The following is a 15559-nucleotide window of genomic DNA, read 5'->3' on the forward strand; positions in this document are numbered from 1 at the left end:
AATAGAAACAAAACAAAGACCCTTATCATCCACGCTGGATCATGTTGTACATATTTTATCGAGAAACTGTCAGTTAATCGATTAAATTTGGCAACTACTTGAATTCTCATGCTGTATTAATGAAACCGTAAACGTATGTGTAAGGAATAAGGTTTTCAGCTTCACGTTAACGTTCATAGGATTAAAATTATTCAGCTGGATAGTTGAATTTTAACAGGATTGGAGGTTAAAAAATGCACGGAAAGATTTCACTCTGTCAACTTTTTTTCAACACGCAATGAATGAGCTTTGTCTAAACCAGCTTTCCTATCCTAATACAAGTAAATTCCATAGCATTATTCTTAGAAGTCTGACATCAGCTGAATCAGTGAGCTTATAGAATTAGCTTAGGAGAAGCACACCTACGTGTACGAAGATGTTATCGATCATAGAACCTGTTGTTTCCATACATTGGTTACCCATGTATAATGGTTTGCAATCAATGAGCCTTTCAAGCAAATCATTATGGCTTTTGTGACTGGAAACGTTCAAGAACAATGTGTGATAATGATCAGAAGAATATGTTTCCATAATAAAATAAGGGAACTGTGTTAAAATATTAGACATTGAAAGATGTATATTTTGACCATGCAATGCAATGGAGTACTGAATACATGGTTTTAAGTATATGCAGGCCTATGCTATCTAGCGGTATTTATTCGAAATTATGAGAAAATATAGTTCCAGCTGTAGCGACTAAGTTGTATGAACATGAATAATAATTCATGACGATTTGTCGTAAGAAATGTAGCTAGAGTTGCAACACAATAATGTTCTGCCTATAACAGCGGATATATTTTATTTTCTTCGTCATTTTAGGTCTTCGCAAGATAATGCAAATGTAAATGTGCAAATGATCTGCCAAATTATTTGAATAATACATTCTGTTCAAATATCTGTACAAATATACATTTTTTTCGTCTGAAGTCACTGTTTACACCTTTTGCTCTTAACTATTTACAATTATAAAAGGAACAAAATCAGAACATTAAATCTAAGCATTGTAAGCTCACTTTGCAAGAGAGAGTTTCTCGCACTTCGATGACTATAATCAACTCCAATATTATAGTTCCCTTCAGTTGCAACTCGTGCGGTCGGCAATGTGATAATAGTAGTGGAGGAATGGTTAGAAGTATTATCAGCCACAATGGAGAAGTCTTGTTCTGGTTTATGATCACATTTTCACTGCCAGAGAGTAACTAACAATACCATAACATAAAATACTACTTTTCTATTAAACGCAATAATTGGAAAATCTTCAATACTAACCGGATGAAGCTTCCTGGCGGCATCATGTATGGCCACTATATGAGTGATGCTGAATCTGTCTAATTGGGATGCATCCTTACTGTCCCGGAAGTTGCCCACATAAAGCCCGGGTAACACCTGTTAAATGAAAAGACATTAGTCAATCATATTTCAGTTTTAGTGAACACAGGGAAACTTTCGAGGAATTCACTCAAAGGGGAAAAAGTTAAGACAAAATTTTTAGGCTTCCTTTAAACTTAAATAACGCTCAGGTAATGCCTTTTACGATAATTTCTTTTATTCATTCCATAACACTTGTTAAGATCTAGGTCAGTACTGGGATTCGAATTAAGAAACTTAGCTTTGTGGTTGTCGCCAGGATCAGCACAACCATTGAGGTGCTAACAATGCGCTTTCCAGTACTCTTCCTCATGCACAATCCTGGATGTCTGACAAAATTACAACAACTGGAAATGATTATCTGTCTTTTATAATCTAAACAGCACCATTTTATTTGAACTAGTTCTGCCTGAAGGAATGTGGTAAGTTTTTCTTGGCATACTGAGTTTACCATCCATCGGATACAGCGAGGATTCACCTTCTCGGAGCGTTCTCCGAGAACCTAACAGAGTCATAAGTTTAAAATAATCTTTTAATTATTTGTGACAAATATCCATTCTATTTTATACCTTAGAGAAATCATGTAGCCTAAATTATCTTATACACTTATTCTCAGAAACAATTTCATTAAGAAAACGATTGTGTTTTATGATAAATTAAAATACTAGTTTTAATATGAAAAATTAACGCATTTAATTCTCAAACTAAAACATTCCCAAATAAATACTGGAGAAGTTATTCTTCCTTTTTTTTTTTTTGTCCTGAAGACTTTTTGAAATGTTGAAGACAACAAAGCTGAGCTACTACTCCTACGATATAATTATATCGTATTATATTAAATATTATATATATTATATCGCAATTATATAATTATAATCGTATAATTGCTAGAGAACTTTTATAAATCTTGACCAAGAGTGCGTCAATTAGACTTCCATCTTACGATAAAAGTGTTTATCTGTAAGATATGTTTAGGTAATGTTCCGCATTATATATATAATACATACATTTCGAATGGCAAAAATTGTCTTTAATAGAATTTGAAAGTCTAATTGCATTAAAGTGAATATAAATGAGTCATGTTTGTAACAATATGTATAAAAACTGTTACAGAAAAATGTAATGTTAACTTAAGAAAAATTATTTGGCGCAAAAATGGAAGAAACGTATTCACACCACGTTTCCATTTTGTCACTATTTCTAACTTGATGCTAAATTGAATTATACGATGCCACCACTGCTGGCAAAAGTACGCTATTCTAGATTAGCAACTGACACTAACAAGGGCATATCCACACTAACTGGAAAAATTGCAAAATAAAAACCATTTTGTTCCAAGATTTTTCACGAATACGATCTAATTTCTTTCTTTATTAAATTAACTTAGATTCTACAAAAAATTGGATGTAATAAATATGGAAATAAGACATAGTAGTTCGGAGGATCCTCTGAACATCTAAATCTTCACAAAATCAAAATCTTTTTTAAGACTAAATTTTCACAAAAAGCTTACTATGCAACAGAAGACTGTCCATTTCATTGGTATCAAATCATATAAAATTTAGAATGAATTATTTAAACATTGTTTTCATAATTCCCTGTTCTAGCTGATAATCATTTGATTCTGATACTAGCAAGTGAAGCCTTATCCTACAAAGTCCATTCACAGAACTGAAGACAGACTGGCAGACGCTAACAGCCCCGTGATTCCACTTATTTATTATTTACTGCACGTGCTACTAACATGTAATTTTAATCTCCTGCACACTTGCTAGCTTTAAACAATAAATCAGAGAGAGCAGATAGTGTTGTAACAACACGGAAAAGATGTAGGAGAACAATGTTTTTCTGTTCCAAGGAACCTCTTATAACTCTCAATATCCGGTGAGTAAGAAGATGAAACTAATAATACGGGTAGGTTAAGTTATAAGGCAAAAATAATGAGGATGAATTAAAAACAAAACAAATTCTTACTTCTGGTCTTCAGAAAAGGAGAATAAGTTAAGAATAAATGTTAGTTAATTAAGTTAAATAAAGCAGAACCATCCGTGTTATTTGTCTTGTTATTCTATATTATTTGTTTCTATAAATATCTCTTGTATTTATTTCTTTAAATAAAGCTTAAATTTTAATGATTTTCTTTTTTAATAAATCCGTAACTGTTATTATTTATTCAGTGGTTATTGAATTACTAGAAAAGAAAGCATTTTCTTCAATTTAATCTTGTATGTGCTTACTTTGCTAAGAGAAAGAACGCTGCCTTCAAAATGGGTCAAACTAAAACAGTTATTATTTCGTGGTTATACAGAAAATAATATAGTGCAAAGGCTTATGCATTAGATAAAACAAATTGTTTATACATTCAGATGGGCTAACTGACCTATATTAAATGTAAAGCGCTATGTAGACCTTCAACCTCTAGTTCTGAATGTAGAGGTTCTGAGTGACATAGAAGGAGATGGTAAATGATATGCAGGGGAAAAATGATAGTGATTGTGTTGGCCCATCAGTCATCGTCGCCCACATCATTTGTACATCTTCAAAGCATATTTATCGAACACATTTCAGATCAGACATACTCATGTTATCTGCTGTGTTTACTCATTCAAATAAATACGATGGTAACCATTATTTAAAAGTCAAAATGCAGAAAAGCGAGAAATAATTATTAAAATTGTTAAGATCATCCGAAAATTATTGAACAATCTCAAAAATAAATAATGTTGAATAAACTGAAAGTAAATGAAATAAAATTCACAAAGTTATTAGAATAAATTACCTCAAGTTAACATTGAAGACAAATTGATGATCCCATTCGGAGCAGAAGCTTAACACTGCATTGCCAATGCTCGAACTCAGTCAGTTATTGCCAATGTGGAGTCATATTGACTCTATAATTTATTTTTATCTTTTTTTTATATTGATTACAATTTTAATAATAAAATTTGCATTAAAGGATGAGAAAGAATAGGAATTGAGAATTGTCCACAAATCGGCTTTAAGTTTTCACGCAGAAGGAATTAACTTCAACTTAGGATCGCAGTAATTTCAGTATTTTCTAGAACTCTGATTGATTGCCTTCTGATCAGGGGCTTTTTCATTTTTTTTAAATTACATTCACTATTTTTTCAATTACTGTGCGCTGTTGACACGGATCGGAAATTACCCAATTCGCTGCAAGTTTTTGCTGCAATTCGGACAGAAAATCAATTCTAGAAAGAGGCTTTTTTTATTGTGCCTTGATACTTTCTATGAAAATTATGTAAATTTATCAAATAAGCATTTAGGCAATAATCTGGAGTCAAGTTAATAACAGAAAATCTACTTATATTACCAATCAGGAGTCGAAATGACTCCGATATATTTACGTGTAATGCCAATCTGGAGTCAAAATGACTCTTATGATTCAAGTATGGTGAGAGAGTGGGTATAGCATATCCAAGAGCATTTTGGGATAGCTATGAAATGTGGAAACAGAGGTCATTCCTATTTTTTTTGGAGTCAAATTGACTTCGGATTGGCAATGCAGTGTTACATATGGAAAATATTATTCTTGTGTTGCACTTTGAGGAAATTAGCGATGTTATGATGTTAAATAATTTGATGGGAACACTCACACGACCTCCTTACTGCATAGTAATTGATAAATTACTACGTTGCTCTTTCCCAAACTATTCAAGGTTGGACTACTTAAAAAAGTACTACTTTCGGATTTATTCTTTTTCCATTCGAAGGGCTTAAAAGAGTTCACCCTGCATCAAGGATTGAAGAACCACGAATTGCTCCACATTCATATTCTTACTATATTGTACGGTTCCATTACCTGAATGTAATATAAGAGAGAGATATTTTTCGGAAACATTGTAATAAGAAAATGGGATATTTTAATATTTCCGGTTCACTAAATTGAATATATGTTATAGTAATTATACTTATAAATTAGATATAAACTGAGTTGAAATATAATATGATTAGAGATAATAAAATTGAGGTATGATGGAATCTCAGCGCAACCCGAGTATCTTGTTGAATGGAAACTGTATTCTCACAATGCAATGTAGAGGAAAGTTGGGCTCTTCTGCATTCAGTGGCAACCCTTTGCCACTTGAAGTGATAACATTCTTCTCTTGGGATGTGTCTTACGATTCTTTATTATTATTATTATTTTTTAATGATTTAAGGCGCGTCAACGTCTTTGATTATTAGCACCCGGAGCTTTTTTCAGTGCATTGCCGGCCCCCGAATTGTGTTCTCTCGTCACAGGCAACACTGTCCATCACCGGAAAACTGTAAGAAGCTCCTATGAAGAGAAAATCGATTCTCTTGTTTCTGTAATGTGTCAATATTCATCACGTAAAGTCTAATGTTGCGTGAAATCTCCGATATGATCTGTTAAAATACGTATAAAAAAATAATCCAGGATTATCTAGTAATAAATGTCCACTGCTTGAGGTGCATCCAATCATATATTGTGCTACAGTTGTTGATTGATGCTGTAGCTTGTTTTCGCATTTCTATCTTTAGTTGACATTTTTTATCCACTATCTATTATAGATTTATAACATCTAAGACTTGAAAGACAATCAATTTGGCTTTAAAACTAGACTATTCCCTCGTAAACATCTAATCTGGCTATATATTGAGAATGTTCAATGAATGCAAGTATTTTTTTTTTACTAACAATGAACTGTGTTTTTCCTAAAACACTCATGACATTTTAGCTATTAAATGTTAATGATATCGAAGTTCAATATTATCGAACTATTGACTTGTTAGGTAGTTGGACGTCTGGAAGACTGCGCATATTATATAATTTTTGATCGAATTATAAAGACAATTGGCAATGTTCAATGAAATGAATAAAATATCAGTCTAGATATGCGTAAAATGGTGTCTGACATATAAATGAAACCCAAAAAACTACAGAAAACTTTATGCAAGCGAGAAATAACATAAATAAATAATGTATAATAAAATAATATAAGGAGGTAAATCTAAAAATAGAGCCTGATTTAATATTGACTGCCGACTGAACCAAAACACTGAAACACGCTTTCATTACACGCCTCGTTGGTAACATGAAAAGAGATCACTTCTCAATTTTCTGATGGGTTTGACAGATATGCACATTATATAAGCGCTAGAAAATTAACTGTTATTGCTATTTTAGTTTTCTCACTTATTTGTGAAAAATATGAATAGAAAAAAAAGTATAACAAAAAAGAAAACTGAATGTTTCAATAACTTAAATCGAAAAATTTATAACCTCAGTTTCCCTAAAATAATATTCAACTGGCAGAGAAAGATGCCCTTGGGGGACAGTAAACTGATCCTTCGAGAAAATCTCAAAAAAAAAAAAAAAATGACAAACCCAATATGGTACTTCAGCATTCGGACAAATTATTGTCCAAAAACTATTGTCATGTCTCCAGGGAGCACTTAGCCAAAATATGGAATATGATATTTCTTTTTCTCCGATTTCCAGTTTTTGAGACTTGGATAAAACACATTCATAAACAGTCCAAGTTGTAAAAATCACTTTTTGTGACCCAAGGGACTTCAAAAGTGATAGTAAAACTTTATGTTAAGTTAGTTAGTTTTAGGAGGAAACCGCTCTCTATGGGTTCGCGCAATTTCTGAAGTAATAAATCGATTTTGAAAACCTGGCACAAAGGAAGGCAGCTCCATCTGTTGGCAGTAAAAGAAAATAAAATAAAATTGGAGCACATAAAGTATGTTAACCCAAATAAGCTCCACAAATGTAACGACCAAGCTTGTATATTAAAGCAATCTTGAATGGGTGTTGTGAGGAAACCACCCAACTCTACGACTTCACTAAATTATTCCTATTATCTCGAGAATCGTTTAATTAACCATGCAGCATAGCACGCTAAGTATAATGAGTCAGTTCGCAAAACGAAACACAGTGCTGCGTAACTTCACTTGAATTTCCCATTACTTCTATTAATTAAAAACATTACGGTCACGTTGAGCTCATCGTAAACTAAAACTCAAAACGAATAGGCGACGATCTCTAAAACACTTAAACGAAGAACTCATTACCTGCAATCTAATAGTTCACGTAATCTGTGGCTTATATCCTGATCTCTCTGAGTTTGGTGTTTCATCGCATTTAATTAGGCCAAATTCCAGTTCTGTTACTTGCGGAATAGTCTTAACATTGAGATTAAATATTAATGAAAAAACTTCTGGCAGATAAGACCAAGGCAGGCCAATTAGATAATACATTATTCGCACAATATTTACACAATCGAACTTTTTTTTCGTATAGAGGAGAATCCGATTGTTAGATTGCGAACATGTAATAGTTTCAATCCCCGGCTATTTACTTAACATTGCTGTTCCAACATCTTTATTTCCGTTACTGAAGACGAAAGAGATTATAACTGCATCTGCGAAGCTTTAGTTGAAAGATATCTTTCATTCTGACACTCTTAGTTTTGACGAACATTTCACAATAGACAATATATCAGGATTACGCAGAAAGGAAAGTAGTAACGATCTCTAGAATGAAGTAGAAACAGACTCAAGATAATGAAGTCGTGCATTATATCCACGCTTTAAACCCAACTTGGCTACTTTTTCGAGAGAAATTTTCAAGCACAAGAGCTTTTTATTATTAATTACCTAAAGCTTCTTATTTCATCTCTTCGTGAAATAAGATTACTCTTAGGAAGCAGCAATGATAGATTACTGACCATGAAAAAGGTATTTCTTAATAATTATTTTCACTTCTTACTTCACTAAATCTAGATATTCTTACAAGAAGAGATTTCAAATGACGCGCTAGAAGTATTCATCTAAAATTGGTTTATAGTCTGTAATCAAAAACTTTTAACTACTTTGGGCTTTTAATTTTCTTAAATTGAAGATAAGCAACAATTTTCAAGAAAAGTAAAATAAGTCTAATTATAATTATTACCTAATAGAATAGAATAAAAGAATGAAGAAGTAAAGTTTTTGAATAGAAGAAATGGATTAATAGCACCCTATATTTTGTTGCATTAGTTAAGATTACTCGATTTCTTGAAAACAACAATAAATCCCTGAAGCTCTGAAGTACCTATTTTGGTTCACCCCCCTCCCAAAAAAGAGCTACTCTCACTAGTGAAATTTTAATAAAATTGCAATCCTTCATTCCCATATTTTGAACAAAGAACGAGTTAAAACTTTTCGAAATTTTCACAAAACATTTATTGCTGTAAACAAACTAAAAATCAGAACAGAATTTTTTACTAAAATTAATTGTACGATTTCACAGAGTTTGCATCAACATTTGGACATGACAAAGCTATCCGCAAGATGGGTGCCGCGATTGCTCACGCTTGACCAAAAACGAAATCGTGTGAAGTGTTACAAGGACGGTTTGCAGCTGTTCCAGAAGAATCCGCAGGACTTTAAGCGTCGTTTCGTCACTGTGGATGAAACATGGATACATCACTACACTCCTAAGATCAAAGAACAATCTAAACAATGGGTTACCAAGGGGGAATCTGCGCCAAAAAAGGCGAAGACCGTTCCTTCGGCCGGAAAGATTATGGCGACTGTCTTTTGGGATTCGCAAGGAATAATCCTCATCGACTATCTGGAAAAGGGTAAAACTATTACAGGTGCATATTATTCATCGTTATTGGACCGTTTGAAATCCGAGCTGCAAGAAAAACGCCCACGATTGACCCACAAAAAAGTCCTTTTCCATCACGACAACGCACCAGCTCACACCTCAGCAGTTGTGGTCGCAAAATTAATGGAAATAGGGTTCCAACTCGTTTCACATCCCCCCCATTCTCCAGACTTGGCTCCCTCGGACCACTATTCCCCAATATGAAGAAATGGCTGGCGGGAATAAAGATTTTATTAAAACGAGGAGGTGATTGCAGAAACGAATGGCTATTTTTCAGACTTGGACAAATCCTATTATTCGGAAGGGATCAACAAACTAGAGCAGCGTTGGACGAAGTGTATAAGTCTAAAAGGAGACTATGTTGAAAAATAAAAAAGGTTTACCCCAAAAAATTAAGTAGTTTTTATTTTTGCACGGACTTTTCAAACGACCCTCGTATATCTTCTGTATAAAACTATAAAGATTCTATAAATTGCATTATCGGTGATAAAAGTACCAGGCAGGGTGATCCAAAAGAACTAATAGGAATTTATTACACATAAACAACACTTTGTGTGAATTAAAGTATAGTAAAACAAAACGAAATTTCTTATGTGAAAGTACAGTAAAAGAAAATGGAATCATCATCCATTTTATTTTACTCGCCATATTCAATTCTATATAGCTCTACTAACAATCTGTGTAGATTTAAATAATACATAAATACATAATTCTGATAATAAACAAATGATATAATCAGCTTTGAGGGCTTAATAAGTCCTTTCTTTTCACTTAAATAAGTCCCCTAAGCAGATGTAGCGAGAAGGAAAGCATTACCCTACATTTCTCTATGGAGCTCCAAAATCTACATATATTCCAAAAAAATAGAAGTTTCAAAAAGTGATAGATCTTAGTCTAAGCAAAATTGGAAAGATAAAGGCGCACTTGTTTTATTTAAACAAAGTACTGAACCAAAGCCCTGATCGTTTAACTAACTTTCTTGCCAAAATTATTATCAAAAACAAGTTATGGGTACAAGCAGGAAAATATAATTTTGAAATGTTTGTTTCACTTTTAATGGACCTGCATTTGAAATGTTTAAAAGAGTTTATTGGCAGGAAAAAGTTGTAAACAGCGAATTCCACCAACAGTATAAATTTTTAAATTTGGAAAGTGGTAACAAGTATATTAACGATATTAATAATTTCCATCTGATCCAGACTATTTTTCGTGTCACAGGGGAGTTATTAGAATTAAATTACCAACCGTGGAAAAGAGACAGAATCTATATGTGTTCCCTCTGTAACATGAATGTGAACGAGGACACCCACCATTTTATATCAGTATGCCCTGTACTTAATGAGTTCAGGTTACGGTTTTTTGGGAAAAAGAGATTGGAGTGGCAGGAATATATTGATATACTAAATGGTAATAATAATGTTAACAGTTTACATAATTTATATAAATATGTCAGGGATGCATATCGTTACAGGAAAATGTTATGCTCGGAATTTGATTATAATAAATAATATATATGTAAATAAAAATTAAAATAAATTAATAATACGCAATTATAACAATTATTATTATAATTGTCCCCTCATCGCTTGTTGCGTACATTATTATTCTTGTAGTTTACATATCATCCACTTTCAAACTTATATTTATAAACTTACAACAGAATTTCTCGACAGACGACCTACGAGCCATTGTTTAAGATGCGAAATTTTATTTTATTTGAAAAATTATTTTGAATTTTTTGAATAGCGTACTTTTATTTATTTTTTACATTGTTCATAATTTAATTTATGTTTAATTGGATATCATTTTGTAATAAGTATATACTTTTCTGTTTATGTATTTTCATATATTTTGTAAATATAAGTCATTCATTCATTCACTTGTTTTATTTTACGAAGCAACATATTTAATCCTCATTGAGTTTAAACTTTACACTGCATGAACACTTAAGTGGAGAGATCCAGAAAGATCTCATGGGGGTAAACAAGAGACATAATAAGTTTAAAGTTGCTGCCATTTTCCGTTGTAGAGCTAAAGTGATCACGTACATAAAATATACAGAAATACAACATCCAAACATGTACGATGAAAATGTACATAGAGATGAAAATGAAAACAAGGAATCTCAAATTTGACCCAATCGCAATACTTCTTTTGTAAGCAAAAGTAAAAATGCAATGTTTCACAACAGTAGCTCACAATTTCTATAGAAAACTTCTATGAGTCACACAGCCTGAAATTTTCTCCGACATTGTTAGAGAAAAAAAAAGAAGGAGATTCTTATCCAAAACTAAAAAGAACTGAAATTTAATTGAGAAATAAAAACACGTTTTATACCTTTGAGGGTGTTTTCCAAATAAAATTCTTGGTGTGCTTCGGTTTTAAGGATGTAGATGTCATCAAAAAAACAGTAAGGCTGCGAAAAATTTTACAAAAGATTATTCGAACTCATTTACACTGGTAACACAATTGCACAGTACCATTGAGACGTGTGGAATTGAAATGAACGCTTGCAGCAACGAGTCAAAGTAACCAGAACACACTCCATACTGATAAACAGCTGATCTCGGTTACTATGGTTACACCGACCTTCACCCCACTCCTTATAGATCCAAAATACACAACGCTTCAATTGGAATTCAGTAATTCATGCTGCCAAGCCACTACAGTAGCCAGTAGCAGACACACGAAAACATGTGGTATGAACTTCTCGCACATGCTCCACCATAATAAATTGTTTCTGAAGAAGTGGGCGTTTACAGCTCCCCCTTTTTTCAAATCAAAATAATGACACCTAATTCATGAAAATCGATCCACGTTTTTAGTGACGCTAACGCAGTTTACAAAAAGAAATGGTAACATCAACTCGAATTTATTTCTGAAAATGCCGTTTTTTCCCCCTATTTTCTCTAAATCTGTAAAATCTGAGTGGTTGAAAAAAATTACCACTTATAAAATTAGTTATGAAAAGGTTATACCCTATATTTGATAAAGCTGGTGAAAGCAAAAAAATTGGCAATAGAGCTGCCTCGGCAGGGTATTGCCTTCAGGTATTTATTATATAACTACCTAGTGTACTAAATCAAGCCGACAGCCCATTTATTACTTTTCCTGATACTTGGTAGTGCTGGAGGTAAGAAGGGCCGCACGAGAATTAATTAAAATGAAGAGTCAATAAGGGTCCTGAAAGAGTGTCCAGAGGAAATAAGAGGCGTAACTCCTTGGCTTACTGGACGAACCAAAATATGGTCCTTTTTATTATATCCTGCAAGAATTCTATAATATAAATGGAGCTGTTAGTAAAAAATATTTATTTTCCTTCTTTTTTTTTTCAGAAAATAGCAAATAAAGTAAGCGCCTATTTTGTAGGCGGGGCTTAAGTTCATGTACCGAATTAAATGTCGCGCTCGCGCGGCGGAGGCTCGTACATTACTATCAATATTGTTCCAATCAAAGTGAAGAAGCAAGACTTGAACTGGAGATCTACTTCTAGTCTGAGCTTATTTGGGACCTCAATCATTTCTCATTTTTCAATAGAAATTGTTTTTTTTTCAGACTTGCATAATTGGAGTACACCTCACCACCTGCATTTGGTCGCCTTCTAATGTTAAAGACCTCTTCGCTCTTGATCTAATTCGAAATTAGATCGATTAGAGAAAGTAGACGTTCTATCTCATATCTCACATGGTATCGACGTGAACAAGCTGCGTACAGATTTCGTTTCGCCTTCTGACAAATAGATGTAGAAGACTTATCTACAAAATTGAACAAATATTGTACTTCTAATAAATTTATGGAACAGATTTAAACCAAAACTGTTGTGCAGTCTGATCTAATCGGGTTAGCCTTTTTTGGAAACGCAAGAACATCTAACTTGTATCACAAACTTTTGCCTATCAACTTCCCATCTCTCAGATTTCCTTAACGAGTTTCAACTTCATTTTTAGCCAGGATTGAGTTTATTTAAAAATGAAAAATTTCACATATAAATGGTTGTAATTAATAAAAATAAGTTTTTTTTTTTTTACATTACTCTAATTTTAATTTGTTTTGCTACAACAAAATTATTTTTTGCGATTGTTGACTGTGATTGTTGAATTGCTCCGGGGTTCAAATACATTGATTATTCCCACGGTGGCTACAACAACAAAACTACCTACGCATCGTGACATTTACTTCATTTTACTGGATGCCCAACATTAAGTTAGCGTACATGATTTTACAAATAAACTACATTATAATCAAAATAAAGTCGTCAAAAATCATTTTTAATTTATATTTATCACAAATCAATTTAACTAGTATTTCTAAAATATTTGTACTATTTGCGTTTGGGTTATCTAAGTAGATTTAAGTTATATTTTTCAGGAAAAACGAAGGACTTTGTGAGATACATTTGGGTGAAAAACTAGTGCACTTTGAAAAACTGGCAATGAGGGAAAACAGATAAATAAAAATAAATAGCATAAATAGAAACAAAAATGGCTGAATTATTTAATTCAATATCAGATATGTAGCCCAGCTGAGAATAAAGTTTTACTCCACAAATTAATAATAAATTTGCCGGGAATCAATTTACCAATGACTATTTTAAAAAAATTTCTCGTTATAAAATCTAATTTCAATTTAAGTGTTTTTATTCGCAACATGACCTCAGAACTGAAAATTATGTTTATGAACGTTTATTTAATTATTATGTAGAACGCAAATACTCACTCTTAATGTTACAAAAGAATGGTGTAATAATGATAAAATCAAGTCCAAGTTCTAGGTTTCCTAGGTAACGAAAATAAAAAATTTACGCATCGCAAAATCATTACAAAACTGGACACGGGATTCAGTTTTGAAGGCTTAAAATTCGATCCAGATTGATTAAGTTTCTTTTTAATAATAAAAACACATGAAATCTAAAAATATTATTATAATTATTATTATTATTTTTTATGACTTACGGCGCGTCAACATTTTAAGTATTATTTTATTATTTTTCCCCTGTAGTTCCGGGGTTGTAGAATAGGACCACTGTCCTCCGCTTGACGTAAGAGGCGTCTAAAGGGGCAACTGACCGTTGACTCGTCCTTTCGGCCTATCCTCTCTTCGGGAGATGCTCGTGGCTTTCCTTATGCGGTGGGCCCCAAGGTGGAGGGTAAATCTTAAAAATTGGGCTCCACTATTGCGCTCCCAGGCCGCCGGACAGAACGTACATTGACCCGGGTGGGAGTAGCCTTCAAGATCTGGCGGTCTTATCCTTCGGCGCATAATCTGCTCGGCGGTGCTAGTTCAGGATGGCGACCGCATAAAGGGCCTGACGCGATCGGCGGGGGGCTTTGTTGAGGCCACTACCAGTGGGCGTGCTCACTCGTGGGTGTGGGGGTATGGCTTCTTCTGAAAGAGGAGGAAGGTCGAATGCAGCTTCTTGTTCCCTATAGAGCTTGAGTGTTTGAAAAGGAGTGAGTTATAACAAAAAATGAAAAGTAATTCATAAAAAATAGTCTCGAAAGCGCAAGAGACAAATATTGAGGGTTCTCTAATCCAGCAAAGATTGACGACTGGAGTCTCGATACCCCCTGTTGGGGGGGTGGTCACCTTTCCAGTGGAGCTCGAGATTAAAGGGAACGCCGCTCTTAGTTAGATGGCGGAGTTGACAAATAGGCGGAAGCCAGAAGGGGTCTCAAAAAAATAAACAGCTAAGGAAGACGTCAGCAGCGTGACTTCCCGGCAATCTTGCGGGAACTTGCAGGAGGTTCAATTGGTTCTCCTGAAGAGCAAGAATAGAGGATGCCTTGGCAAGAGTAGACAAGCGGTTAACCAGAAGGAAGAATGTTATTTAAAAAAATTACATACTTATTGGGGTCCCAAGACATACTTTACGGGCTCCTAATAAACTCTTAACTTAAATTTTTTGAACTGTTTTATTCAATTTTTATTTATTATCTCTTAAACAGGAGCAAGATTAATGTTTTTTTTATTCAGACATTATTTTGGTACATCGTTCGAAGAGGCAATAATTTTATTAATACCTCATCACTAATTTGTGAGCTAACAATTCTCGTTCTAACTAGAATGGCTCACAATTTTCTTTCAAATGAAAAATTAATATGAAATGAGTTACGGACACAAAAAATAAAAAAAATTATGAAATAATATTTCACAAATATCTAAATTCTTTAGAGCAGCTGCATTTTTGCCTAGTTGTAAAATCAGGCGAAGAGATAAGAGCTGGTTTAGAATGCAGGATGTACTTTTGTTGCATGACATGACGAATGCCCCCCCCCCCCACTTTTACAGCTGACAGTTGGCTGCGGTTGTTTGGATCACGATCTGTCTGTTGATAGGATGAATTCGCCTAGCGACATTATAAATTTATATGCTCAACTTCAACTCTGGCGGTGATGTACATTATCGATACAAATAAAATCAAATACAATAGTAGCATTCCAGGTGGAAGTGAGGGATTAATAATTTATTCAATGGCAGTTCATTTGAACAATAATTCTTTAAACATTT

At 33.5% G+C, this 15559-nt stretch overlaps 1 protein-coding gene across 2 annotated transcripts in view; it reads right to left on the bottom strand.

Moving 5' to 3' along the window:
• LOC141461146 (dual specificity protein phosphatase 22) overlaps positions 1–15559 on the bottom strand; it is a 64973-nt gene that overhangs the window by 28982 nt on the left and 20432 nt on the right. Inside the window, exons 1-2 of one of the 2 annotated variants that reach the window (XM_074141903.1) lie at positions 11390–11614; positions 1309–1425 (exon numbers count right to left, since the gene is read on the bottom strand). In XM_074141903.1, the coding sequence (XP_073998004.1) occupies positions 1309–1425; positions 11390–11452 (180 nt within the window). In that variant the 5' untranslated portion in view covers positions 11453–11614. Of the gene's footprint in view, positions 1–1308; positions 1426–11389; positions 11615–15559 lie in introns of those variants that run through there. The other variant, XM_074141912.1, reaches the window with a different exon arrangement.

This window comes from Rhodnius prolixus, unplaced genomic scaffold (assembly GCF_049639745.1).
Source record: "Rhodnius prolixus isolate KJV_2025 unplaced genomic scaffold, Rpr scaffold_1, whole genome shotgun sequence".
NCBI lineage: Eukaryota > Metazoa > Arthropoda > Insecta > Hemiptera > Reduviidae > Rhodnius > Rhodnius prolixus.